We start from the raw sequence: 11,977 nt of genomic DNA on the forward strand, positions 1-11,977 counted from the left end.
AAAGATCTAATAGTTATATTAAATTTAAATTTTCAAATATTTTAATCTCAATCATCTATTATTTTTAATTATAATATAATGATTGTTATTAATTGTTCTCATATTGTGAAAGGATTTGTATAAACTAAACCTTTATCAAAATATGTTGGCACTAAAAATGGCATTCCACAAGTAATATTTTACTTTCTACTTGAGATGCTCATAACACAATATAATTGCATCTATTTACGTTTTGAGTTTTATCTCTAACTTTAATTTTATCTATTGTATGCTTGTTTTTTTCTTGTAGGTAATGGAGAAGCTGAAAATTCTTAATCTCAGTCATTCTCATTATTTAACAGAGACTCCAGACTTTTCAAATTTGCCTAATCTTGAAAAGCTATTACTCGTAGATTGTCCAAGGTTGTCCGCGATTTCCTATACCATTGAACATCTCAATAAAGTTCTTCTAATAAATTTTCAAGATTGTATTAGCCTTTGTAACCTTCCAAGAAGTATCTATAAGTTGAAATCTCTTAAAGCACTCATTCTTTCAGGATGTTTAAAGATTGACAAGTTAGAAGAGGATTTGGAACAAATGGAGTCTTTGACAACCCTTATTGCGGATAAGACTGCAATAACAAGAGTGCCATTTTCAATAGTTAGATAAAAAAGAATTGGATATATCTCTTTGTGCGGGTATGAAGGATTCTCACGTGATGTGTTTCCTTCAATCATTTGGTCTTGGATGTCACCAACAAATATTCTCTCATCCCGCGTTCAAACATTTCTAGATGTGTCATCTCTCGTTTCTTTAGACGTGCCAAATAGTAGTTCCAATCATCTATCATATATTTCCAAGGACCTTCCACTGCTTCAAAGTCTTTGTATTGAGTGTGGCTCAGAACTTCAACTTTCTCTAGATGCTGCAAATATTTTGGATGCTTTATATGCCACAAATTTTGAAGAATTGGAATCAACTGCAGCCACATCGCAAATGCATAATATGAATGTTTTAACATCAATTGAATGCAACAATCAAGTACACAACAAAGGATCAAAAAATTTTAGGAGATCACTTTTAATTCAAATGGGAACGAGTTGTCAGGTCACCAATATTCTGAAACAGAGAATTTTACAGGTTTTACCCTTAATTTCTCTCTTAAGTATCTAATTTCCTTATCTTTTGTCAATAGAACTATTTTTAATATATCAATTATACGTGGAAGTGTATACTATTATACGTTGTTGGTATATATATATATATATAAACATGTCATTTTAAAATGATCATACACCAACATAGATTTTTTTGACACAGTCATCATTTTGCTATTAGTAGTTGTCTTAGCTTTAATTACTTTTGTAATTTTGTTTAGGAATTAGTTATGCCTGGAAGGACAAATTAAAAAATAAAGTCTTGCTGAAAGGAACACTTTGTTAGTTATTAATTAAGAAAGAAAGTTACGATACGAGTATTTAGTAATTAAAACTATCTTCTAATCATGTATTAGTCAATTTTTTTTTTATCAGCAAAGATAGATATTTATATATATGAAACTGAATACCAGAGGTACTGAAATACATAGTTTTGGATGGCCATGCAATTGGTTCCAAATCAGACTAAATAGAGTCTAGAGAGGAACCAAATAGGCCACACCTTGCCATAAACTAGCCTATATGACTTAACTTTTTTAATACAAAAATCCTTCTCTAATATTGCTAGACCAGTGGTTAAAATGTATTGTAAAGTCCTTCTCCAACTTGGACAGCCATGTCCACAATAGAAAGGATGTCTCGCCAATTAGTTTGTTGCTATCAAAGGAGTCATTGGAGAAGATGATTTTATTCCTCTGCTGTCAAATGGTCCATGTTACAGCCAACACTTCCATCTAGTAATCCTTATCCCATCAATTGATATGGAACCGTGTTGTAGGAAATGTTGCCTTGGTTCTTTCGGGAAAGCTCCAGAGATGCTCAACCATGATGATGATTCCCACAAAATAGGGAGGATCTTGCTGCAGTGAAAAAACAAGTGCCATGCTTCCTCTTCCATATTTCCGCAAAATGGACAGCTCCTATTTGTGACCTCTATTTGTCACCTGTGCAAATTTACTCAGTAGGTAACCTATCCCTAAGTAGCCTCTAAGCAAATACTGCAACTTTGATTGACACCTTTAACTTCCACAGTTCCTCAAAAGCCCTATCCTGTATCCCCTCAACTTCTACCCCCCTCATTAGGTTGTACGCAGATCGTGCCGTGTATTGCCTACTTTGATCTTCCTTCCACACCCATTCATCCCTTCTATTTCTTTGTATTGTCTTCCTCTCGATATCTGTTAGGAAATTAGTAGCCATTTTTATCTCGTTGTCGAACAATGGCCTCCTCCATGATAAGTTTCATTCCCACTCCTCGTCCTTGTAACCGTCCATCTGCTAGATTAATTGGTTCTATTGGCACGAAATTACGAACAATCTGGGATACTTTGTTGCCAGTGAAGCTTCTCCATCTATCCACTCATCTTCCGAGAATTTGATCCTATCTCCACTTCCCAGCTTCCATTGTATCCCTTTTTTGAGCTTCTTTCCCTGTTGTGAAGTTTGAAAAGCAATCTTTAGATCCCTCCACCACAATGACTCTTTGTTACTCCCATGTGCTTCATCCAGTCCCCTCCACCCACCATATTTGGACTGCACTACCCTTAGTTGTCCTTCATGCTGAAATAGATGCCACCCCCACTTACCAAGCAGAGCAAGATTGAAAGTGTTTATATCCTTCATGCCCAGACCCCCCTTTTCTTTTGGTAGGCAAGCTGTCTCCCATTTGATCCACGCAATCTTGTTTTTATCTGGACCTCCTCCCCATAGAAATCTGCGTTGCAAGCTGATTAACTTGTCCTCCACCTTCTTAGGTAACCTGAAAAAAGATAAAAAAAAGTATATAGAAATAGAATTTAGGATTGACTGGATAAGAGTCACTCTCCCCCCAAAGGACAGGTGTCTTTGCTTCCACTTAGTTAATGCCCTCTCACACTTTTTTATAATGGGATCCCACATCTGACCCGCCTTGGATTTGCCCCAATAGGTATTCCTAGGTAGACAAAAGGAATGGACATCAAGCTACAATTCAACCAACTGGCTACTTCAGACTTCCATAACTCCTGCACACCAAATGCACCAAAACAACTTTTTGCAAAATTAATCTTAAGGCCTGATGCAAGTTCAAAGATCCTAAGAATTGCCTTAATCGCCCTAACATTCTCCTGTGAAGCCTCTCCAAAAAATAGTGTCATTCGCATCCTTCATCAACTCTATTTGATCCCACAGAGAATCCCCTATATAAATTCCTCTTGACAGCCTCTCTCATCAATCCATTCAATGCCTCTGCCCTTGCTGAAGGCCTCTTTGTGGTGAGAACTCAGCCCAGGGACTGCCATATACCAAAACCGATACAAATGAGGATTTTAGACATCCCACAATCCACTGAATCCATTTGGCGCAGAAGCTCATTCTCCTTAGCATATAAACCAGAAAATCCCATGATACCAAATCGTATGCCTTCTCATAGTCCACTTTGAAAACTAAACACGGCTTCTGACTTCTCCTGGCCTCATCCACCACCTCGTTTGGACTTTGTAGCAAATGCCTCCCCTCTATAAATGCAGATTGGCCTTCATCTATTATGAATGGCATAACCTTCTTCAATATGTTGGCCAACAGCTTGGCAACTATCTTATACATGCATCCAATGAGTGAGACGGGTCTGTACTCATCCAACAATTACGGGTTGATCACCTTAGGGATTAAGACAATGAAGGATGCGTTACATCCCTTTGGAAAAATCCCAGTTACGTAGAATTCATCCAAGAACTGCAGAACATCCGGTTTAAGTAAGTGCCAAAATCTCTTGATGAATTTGAAATTAATTCCATCTGGGCCCGAGCTTTTCTCGCTCCTACATCCCCAAACTGCATCCCTTATTTCCTCCTCCAAAAATCTCCTTATTAACATGTCATTGTGGTGATGGTCAATGGCCTTGAATTCAATACCATCTAAGTGGGATCTATTATGGTCTTCTTCTTGGAACTTGTGTAGGAGAAATAGGCAGGCTGCCTCTTTTACTCTTGCCGATTCTTCAACCCATTCTCCATCAATCCACAGTCCATGCAGAGAATTGCCTCTTCGGTTTGCATTAACCAACAGATGGAAATAGCGAGAGTTGCAATCCCTTTCTTTCACCCATCTGGCTCTTTCTTTCTGTCGAAGTAAAGATTCATGTGACTGGGCAGCTATCCGCAAGTCTTGTTGAAGCTATTTCCGGATCATCACCTCTTGAGTAAACAACTGTCTATGTATGGTGTTCACTTCCATCCGATTCAGTTCTCCCTCGATCTTCTTGTATCTCTTAAAGGTATCACCGAACTGATCTTTATTCCATATCTTCAACCTTGCCTTCAATCTCTTTATTTTTTCTTTCAACACAAATCCGCCCCATCCTCTTTGCTGGTGGGTTTGCCAGCACCCCTGCACAATTGAATTGAAGGATTTGTTTGTGAGCCAACAATCAAGGATCCGGAATGGTTTTGGGCCCCAGTCTACAAACTTGGACCGAAGCAACACTGGGCAGTGATCAGAAAAATTCCGGTCCAAAGGTTGTTGTATGCTTCCGAGCCATTTTGTGAGCCAGTCTGGAGACTCAAAGAATCGATCCAGCTTGCTCTTTGCAGTTCCATTGGGTCTAAATCACGTGATTTTTCTTCCTACCCATGGCGCTTCCTCCACCTCCATCTCATCTATCCAATCATTAAACATTTTTATATTACTCTCTTCTGTCAACCTCTGGCAAACTCCTACCCTTTCCTCAGGATATCTAATGTTGTTGAAGTCCCCCGTAATACACCATAGACCCCCATAGATTGCTGATTTCAATTGTTTGATGGCCTCCCATAAGATTTTTTTGTTCTGTATATCACATGGCGAATATACGGTTACAATGTGAACTTGCACTGCCTCTTTAATCCACTGCCCTGTCAGCAAGATGAACCCATTTTCGCTGACCTTTCTTTCTAATTTGAAATTTTTGTCGCACCACATGCATAGGATTCCCCAGCTGAGTTGACTGCCGGCTGCAACTCCCAGGACATCGCTGGATCCCCCCATAGTGCCTGGCACGTTGATTTCTCTATTATCTCCTTCTTGATCTCTTGGATGCATATCAAATCTACATTCTCTTTTTTGATCAGCCTCCTTATTGCTGCCCATTTCACCCCCTCCCTATCCCCCTCACATTGTATGTGACAATGTTCATGAGATAAGGCTCATATTCCCCACTTTCTCTGCCAGTTTCCTATCTCTCTCCTCCATTGCCATAAATTTCTCCACCATCCTCCCCTTTTCTTCCTCTTCATTTACCCCCAATTTTTTTGCTAAATCCCAAATGGTAGCTGCTTCGTGCCTCATATTTTCTCCTAAGGTTGTGTGCTCCTCAACATACTGCTTCTCTGTATTTCCACTTTGCCCATTCTCTTGTTGGTCTTGTGGCATCTTCTCATTGCAGCCCATGCTCTGCTGTTTTTGTAACTGATTGGTGTTTTTTCGGCATTGAAATGTCATATTTTCTGGTGGTATACCAGGAGCTTGGGCTTCTTTAATTTCCTTGCCTTCCTTCGCTTGCTTGTGGCACCCCCTGGTTCGGGAATACACCTTCCAGGGTGTAGCTGTGTCTAAAGAGTAGCTTTGTGTGTTAACAACTTTGTTTATTGGGCTTCTAGGGGGGTGTGCTTAGTAAGGCTCGTATCATTTGAGTTTAAATTTTCCTCATGGTGCTCACGTGACCTCCTCTGCAGCTCACTACATTCGTTTGCCATTTTCCCTTTCCTCCCCACTGACCCACTTTCCTCTTCAGTGTCGCTGTCCAGATCTGCAGCCCCTTTCCCCTTCCCAACATCCCCTAATCTTCTTTGGTGCTTTTCCTAATACGGCAAGGATAACTCAGTCCCCCTCGAGATTCCCGTTTCTCGTTCTACAGCATTACCCCCCATGGCCTCCACTGCACCTTCTTTCTAGCTTTTTCCATGTGACCGCAGGACATTACCTCTACTTGCTGGGTCTTCGAAATTCCAACGACCGTTGGGTAAAGGCGATGCATGCCTTACGTCGTCGTCGTCGTGGGAGCGCGAGCCCGTCTGGTGCGGAGCGGTGGTGTTTGGCCGCTCCTCATTGTCCGCTGTCGCGATTTCAAAAGTTCGTCCCTGTGACCTCGCCGATGCCGGAGATTCCATTAGGCTCCTGTCGGAATCTATATCTTCCAACGACAGCATCCCACTCCTTCTCGCTCCTTGCCACAAGTCGACGTATGGGGCTCTTTCTTCCATTATTTGAACTTCGTACACCTCTGTGCCGATATGCACGTTGACGGTGTACTGAATAAATAGCTTCCATGGTGTTTTGAGGAGCACCCTTACTCTGTCCATCCGCCGTCGTTCCTCCACTTCCTCGTCAATCTCCACTACGTCCCCCATTACCCCCAGGATCTTCTTGATGGCTGGCACTTCCCCGGCTCTGGCTGGGATCCCCCAACACTGTACCTAGGCCAATCGATAGCCCAGACGCAGATTCGGCGAGCATTTCTGCATCGAGTAAAACAAGGGAAGCATACTGTGGCCAAACTCATTCATCAGTTGTTTAGCTCTTTCAATGTTCAGTCCGAATACTAGGACCATGTCATCCCCCAGATACGTCGTTGAGATATCCATGCCATAATCCCACCTCAACTCGTCTTCCACCTTGTCAAAATTTGCTGGGTTTGACATCCTACCAGCCTACGCATCATTCAACCACTTCAATACTTCCTCTGCGGGCTCGAGGTAGACTGACGATAGCCCTCCATCGCCGCTGTGTGCTACCCTTCTCTTCCTCGCAACCACCTCCGCATAAGACGTATGCTCTATTCTTCCACTTCTTTGAGAATGACACTGTTCTGTTAACTTTTTCCCATTTCCTTGCACCTGTCTCTTCTCTTCTACCTTCAGCTTTCCTCCCCTCAGTCTTCCGTAACGTGGGAGGTTAACATATAGCTTCAGACCTTCGACAATGATGTTGTCCAATTTCCTCTTAAGCAAGCGCTTATCTTCCACACCCTTGAATCTGACAAACCTGTACCTCCTGCCATTCCTGTTTCATTGTTTGGGTATGAATACCTCCCTGACATCTCCCTACTTCATGGAGTGTTTACACAAATCCTTCTCAGATACTTCGTTGGAGAATCGTGAGAAATAGTAGGATGTTATCTCAGTCTGATCCCTCCAGTTGGTTCGAGCCTAGTGTTGTCCATTTCCGTTCCAGGGTTGGTTTTGATGGGGCTCCCCTCTCACTCTCTTAGTGTATCTCTCTTTCCTCTCCTTGTTGCTCCTAACTCTCTCCCACCCCCTCTCAGGCTCTCTCTCTTTGTCTTAGTTTCTCTCTCATCTCTCTTGGCATCTTAGTCTTAAAATTAGTTGTAGCACGTGTTAGTCAATCTTTCATTGCAGTAAGAGCACGAAATCCAACATAAATCTGAATTTTACATTAGTTAAGTGTAGTACTAGTAACATCATTTTTATATGTACTTTATTTCATCATTAACTGCTATCATATTCAGAGTGCATATTTTAATGCGAGGTAATTTAAAAAATATATATACTTTAATGTGAGGTACTAGTAACATCTTTTTTTGTATATACTTTATTTCATCAATAACTGCTATCATATTCAAAGTGCATATTTAATTTAATGCTAGGTAATTTAAAAATATATATATATACTTTAATGCGAGGTACAATTTATTATTGTCACAATATAAAATTCAATATTAAATTGAAAATGTTCTCTCACTTTTCATTGTTTTTTCGGTTGGTATAGAACTATTTTTTATTCATTTTATGTTTATTTTGTTACGGGCATGGAACTCTTACTTGGACCAATGGATTTTGTTTAAATTATCCAAGCAAATATATTTATGCCTAACTTTAAATTATTTTTTAACAATTTACTTTTCATACTTATGATTGTTCTGAGTAGTTTTTGGGTAATCAAGATCATAATTTTAAATGATGAGAAAATGAGTTATTATCTTGTTATATCTTAAATTGTTGAATTAATTATATGGTGGTACTAATACATTGATTGATAAACTTTTGAGCATATATCTTCACTTTTACAGAATACGCCTACTAGTGATGGTGATGGTTGTTTACTCCCCGGTGATAGCTATCCAGATTGGTTAACCTTCAACAGCGAAGGTTCATCCGTGACATTTAAAATCCCTCAAGTGAAAGGGCGTAACTTGAAGAAAATGATGTGCCATGTCCATTATTCTTCCCCAGAAAATATAACTTCAGATGGTTTGAAAAATTTGTTGGTGATAAATCACTCAAAGGCCATCATCCAACTTTATAAGAGAAATGCATTAGTCTCCTTCGAAGATGATGAGTGGCACGGGGTACTATCAAAAATAGAGCCTGGAAACAAAGTGCAAATTGTTGTTGTCTTTTGGAGCAAATTAACTGTTTACAAGACAACAATTTATCTCATATATGAACCAATGAATGAAAAAATAGAGCATTCCCATGCGCCAAATAAGAATGTAATGGATTCTAGTGGTGATGAAAATGAATGTGTTGTTGGGACCATCTCACTTCAAGTAGAATCCATATATAAGCCAACAAATGACATAATGGAGCATTGCCATGCATCAAATAAGAATGCAATTGTTTCCAGCAGTGATGAAAATGCATGTGTTGTCAGGCCGTCCTCTCCTCAAGTGGAATCCATAGATGACTTAAGGTGTGTTTCAAAAAAAGGCTTGATTAAGCGCTTATTGAATAAGTTCTTATCATGCGAATACTTTTGTAATGCAAACTCAGAAAATAGGAAAAATCAAGGTTAAAAGATGGTGAAAGAATGTCAGGTACCAATTGATTCTTATGGTGGCTGCAAATCTTGTATTGTTGCTTGTACAGAGATTGTTTTGGGCAGTGAATGATTTGTTTGACATGTAGATTGGTGGCTACTATTAATGCTCTAAATCTGATTGCTAAAGAATGGATACTTGGGGAAGGTCCACTTGTTTTGGGATCTTGGTTTCTAAGGGAGTCCAACTTGAGCTTGATTCTGATGCCCTTGATTTTAATCCTTTGAAGTGAAAAAGATATGTGTAACCCAAATACTTGACAATTGATCAATCAAATGAATAGTATGCTTAAATAGAATTGGCAGGTGGATCAACTGCGTTTTTAGAGAAGTCATCAAACATGTTGATAACCTTGGCAATCTAAGTATGTACCTATGTTGATCATTTCCTGCGGCATGAGATGCATGACTCCTATTATGGTAATTACGTTAACTGCTTTGCTAGTTAATATTGTTATGAGAGATCTTGCTTAGTGTGCGTCTGCTGTAACTCTTCAATCTTTTTGAAATTTAATCTAGTTATCTTGAAATAAATATATTTTTTGGTGGGATCATGTATTGTTTATTGTTTGAAATTTGAATTTATATCTAGAAATTGGGATTTATTCATTTCTTTTTGGCGAGTTTCCACATGCACATTGTAGTTTATTTTCTTTCAAGTTTGGATTTATTTCTTTGAATTGGAAAAGAATAAAGTGAAGAGAATAAGGAATACAAGACGCAAATTTGGATTTCTTTTGGAATAGGGAAAACCAATTTATCCCAATTTTTAGAATTTTGTTTGTGGAAGATTTCAATTTCTACTAAAAGAAATGATGTTTGTTTCTGGTTCTACATACAAGTCGAGTAGATTTGCTGGGCTCAAAATATTAAATGGTTCTATTTCTGAGAAGACCGTGTATGTTATATTTACTTGTAGCATGTTCACGGGGATGAACATGGTTTCCAAATTAAGGGGAAGATTGTGTATGCTTGATTCTTGGTTCCTTTAACCTGACTTCCTCGACATGGATGTTATTGGCATATCTGGTAATGCCTTTTTCACTTTCCTGGGTGTCCGTGATTGTTTGTTAATTAGCAAACTTGGATTGACACCACAGATATATTTCATGTTGATAAATAAATTTGCATACTCTGTCTATCTTTTTTATGTTTCCCTTTTTTCACATGAAAGTGGCCCTCCAATACTGTAATTTTATTTATTTATTTATTTTGGTAACATCTTTGTACTTATATGATACATTTTGTTTTTAAAAATATTTCATTGTTGATATTTTTTAATTATTTTTATTTGAATGAATGACTTGTGTCATGCAAGTTGTTATCTCCTTGTGCATGTAGAAATAGGTTGGATTGTTATTTGAGCTTGAATTTTTTTGCTTTCTCCGACATGTTGTGTAGTGTTGCCCCAAAATAGAATACTATCTAAATTATACTAAGGGCATCTTTAGTTTAAGATCCCAAATTGGGATCTTAAATCATGAATCGTAAAACGTCATGTACAAGGAGGGTCAACGTCCCCTAATGACATATCTATATATAGAAAAATAATATTATAACATAAATATTCTAATAAAATATTAGGACGGATGAAAATTAGATAGCCAACGAACTTCCATGTGACAACAAAAATAAAATAGACTAACAAAGTTTTGAAGTATTAGAAGAAAACAAACATGTCATTAATAACAAACATTATATCTAACTAACAAAGATCAAAGTCAAATCCTCTTCAAAATTGTAAACTTCAACGTTATCTTTTAATTCTCCTTCATTGTCTTGTTCAATATTGTTTGATTCTCCATTCAAATTAGTTTATTCTTTTTTATTTGTCAACATACTAGCAAGGTTTACTTCTTCAACACCACCTCTTAAATCTTGCAATCCAGAAACAATTTCAACTTCAATGACTTCATTGACATGTGACATTTCCTCAACTTGGTAAGACACATCATCTTGTACATGATTGGATTCTATGTAATCCCTTCACTTCGGTTTTATTGCTACACATCAACCACATTTGTCTCGTCTTGTTGCTGGATATGGCACATAATATACTTGCCTTACATTATGTGCACTAACGAATAGGTCAACCAAATTATAGCTTTTATCCATTCGAATTTCCCCTGTGCCATATTTAGGATCTATCCTTGTTCTTCTACTCGTTGGTTCAAACCAGTGACAATAAGATAATACTACTCACTTAGGATAGGTTGTAGTATTATACTCAAGCTCATATATATGTTGAATGATCCCATAAAAATCATTTTGGCTCCTTCTGTAAGTCCATTTACATGAACCCCACTATTTATCATTTTCTTCCCTTCACTCCATGCTTGAGTATGGAATTTGTAGCCATTGACAAAGTATGTATGTCATTCTTTAACGTAACTCGTGATCGTATGATAAATCCTTTAAGTGTTGATTTCTCACATTTGTATGCTCATTTATAACCTACCAATATAAAGTGTATGAACAACTATATTTTTTTTACCATAAAGTAGCAAAATAAAATATACAATAACATGGTTACTTTTTGCTGGAACCAAGTAGGAAAATTAGCGTGTAGATTATGAGTAAAGGCATTTGACTAGGATTGCAAGAATGAATTGTCCAATTATACTGTTGCATGAGTCAATTATGGAGGGAATAATGGGAGGATACAATCATAGTTATTGAATCCCAAATGGCATACATTGTGAAACTTACTCGAGGTATGGTTTAACTTCAACACAGTTAATCAACACATGAACATGGGCCGAGTCTTTCTCATTGTTAGTTAACCAATGAATTAACTCTTTCCCAGAAGAACGACCTTGCTTGTCAAACACTGATAACATCGGTGGGTGCCTTTTAGCTTCAATTGCAATTTGATTCCTAACATTACATGGTGAAAAAATAAAGTTGTTGAAATAATGAGAACAAAAATAAGTTGTCTCATGATGTATGTAAGACGCACAGATGGATCCTTCCACCTGGACCTTATTTTTCACTGCTGGATTAGAATCGCCCATGAATCTATAAATTTTAAAGAAAACCAAGTCACCAT

General features: G+C 38.1%; 3 protein-coding genes across 4 annotated transcripts in view; 1 reads left to right on the forward strand and 2 right to left on the reverse strand.

The window, feature by feature from the left end:
• The window catches only part of LOC100805036 (disease resistance protein RPV1), a 31,698-nt gene extending 22,216 nt beyond the window's left edge, over nt 1-9,482 (forward strand). The window contains exons 10-12 of one of the 2 annotated variants that reach the window (XM_041014359.1): nt 290-402; nt 537-1,120; nt 8,180-9,482. In XM_041014359.1, the coding sequence (XP_040870293.1) occupies nt 290-402; nt 537-552 (129 nt within the window). In that variant the 3' untranslated portion in view covers nt 553-1,120; nt 8,180-9,482. Of the gene's footprint in view, nt 1-289; nt 1,121-8,179 lie in introns of both variants that reach the window. The other variant, XM_041014358.1, reaches the window with a different exon arrangement.
• Nucleotides 3,355-3,720, reverse strand: LOC121174544 (uncharacterized). Its single transcript, XM_041013896.1, has one exon. It carries the CDS (start codon nt 3,718-3,720, stop codon nt 3,355-3,357), a length of 366 nt encoding a protein of 121 aa, XP_040869830.1.
• LOC121174545 (uncharacterized) lies at nt 3,760-5,241 on the reverse strand. Its single transcript, XM_041013897.1, has 3 exons — nt 4,744-5,241; nt 4,309-4,503; nt 3,760-4,236 (listed from the first exon to the last, which is right to left on the reverse strand). The coding sequence occupies exons 1-3, from the start codon at nt 5,239-5,241 to the stop codon at nt 3,760-3,762; spliced, it is 1,170 nt and encodes a 389-aa protein (XP_040869831.1).
• Nucleotides 9,483-11,977: the final 2,495 nt, after the last annotated feature.

The sequence above is a fragment of the Glycine max genome, chromosome 3 (genome assembly GCF_000004515.6).
Source record: "Glycine max cultivar Williams 82 chromosome 3, Glycine_max_v4.0, whole genome shotgun sequence".
Taxonomy (NCBI): domain Eukaryota; kingdom Viridiplantae; phylum Streptophyta; class Magnoliopsida; order Fabales; family Fabaceae; genus Glycine; species Glycine max.

Bases quoted from the DNA above. Each gene is read 5' to 3' on its own strand.
- LOC121174544 (XM_041013896.1), bottom strand. From the start codon at position 3,720: ATGTATAAGATAGTTGCCAAGCTGTTGGCCAACATATTGAAGAAGGTT.
- LOC121174545 (XM_041013897.1), bottom strand. From the start codon at position 5,241: ATGGGCAGCAATAAGGAGGCTGATCAAAAAAGAGAATGTAGATTTGAT. The intron at 4,504-4,743 runs GTAGGAAGAAAA...TCAATTGTGCAG, and splicing joins AGGTGGAGGAAGCGCCATGG to GGGTGCTGGCAAACCCACCA. The intron at 4,237-4,308 runs GTGATGATCCGG...TTACTTCGACAG, and splicing joins GACAGTTGTTTACTCAAGAG to AAAGAAAGAGCCAGATGGGT.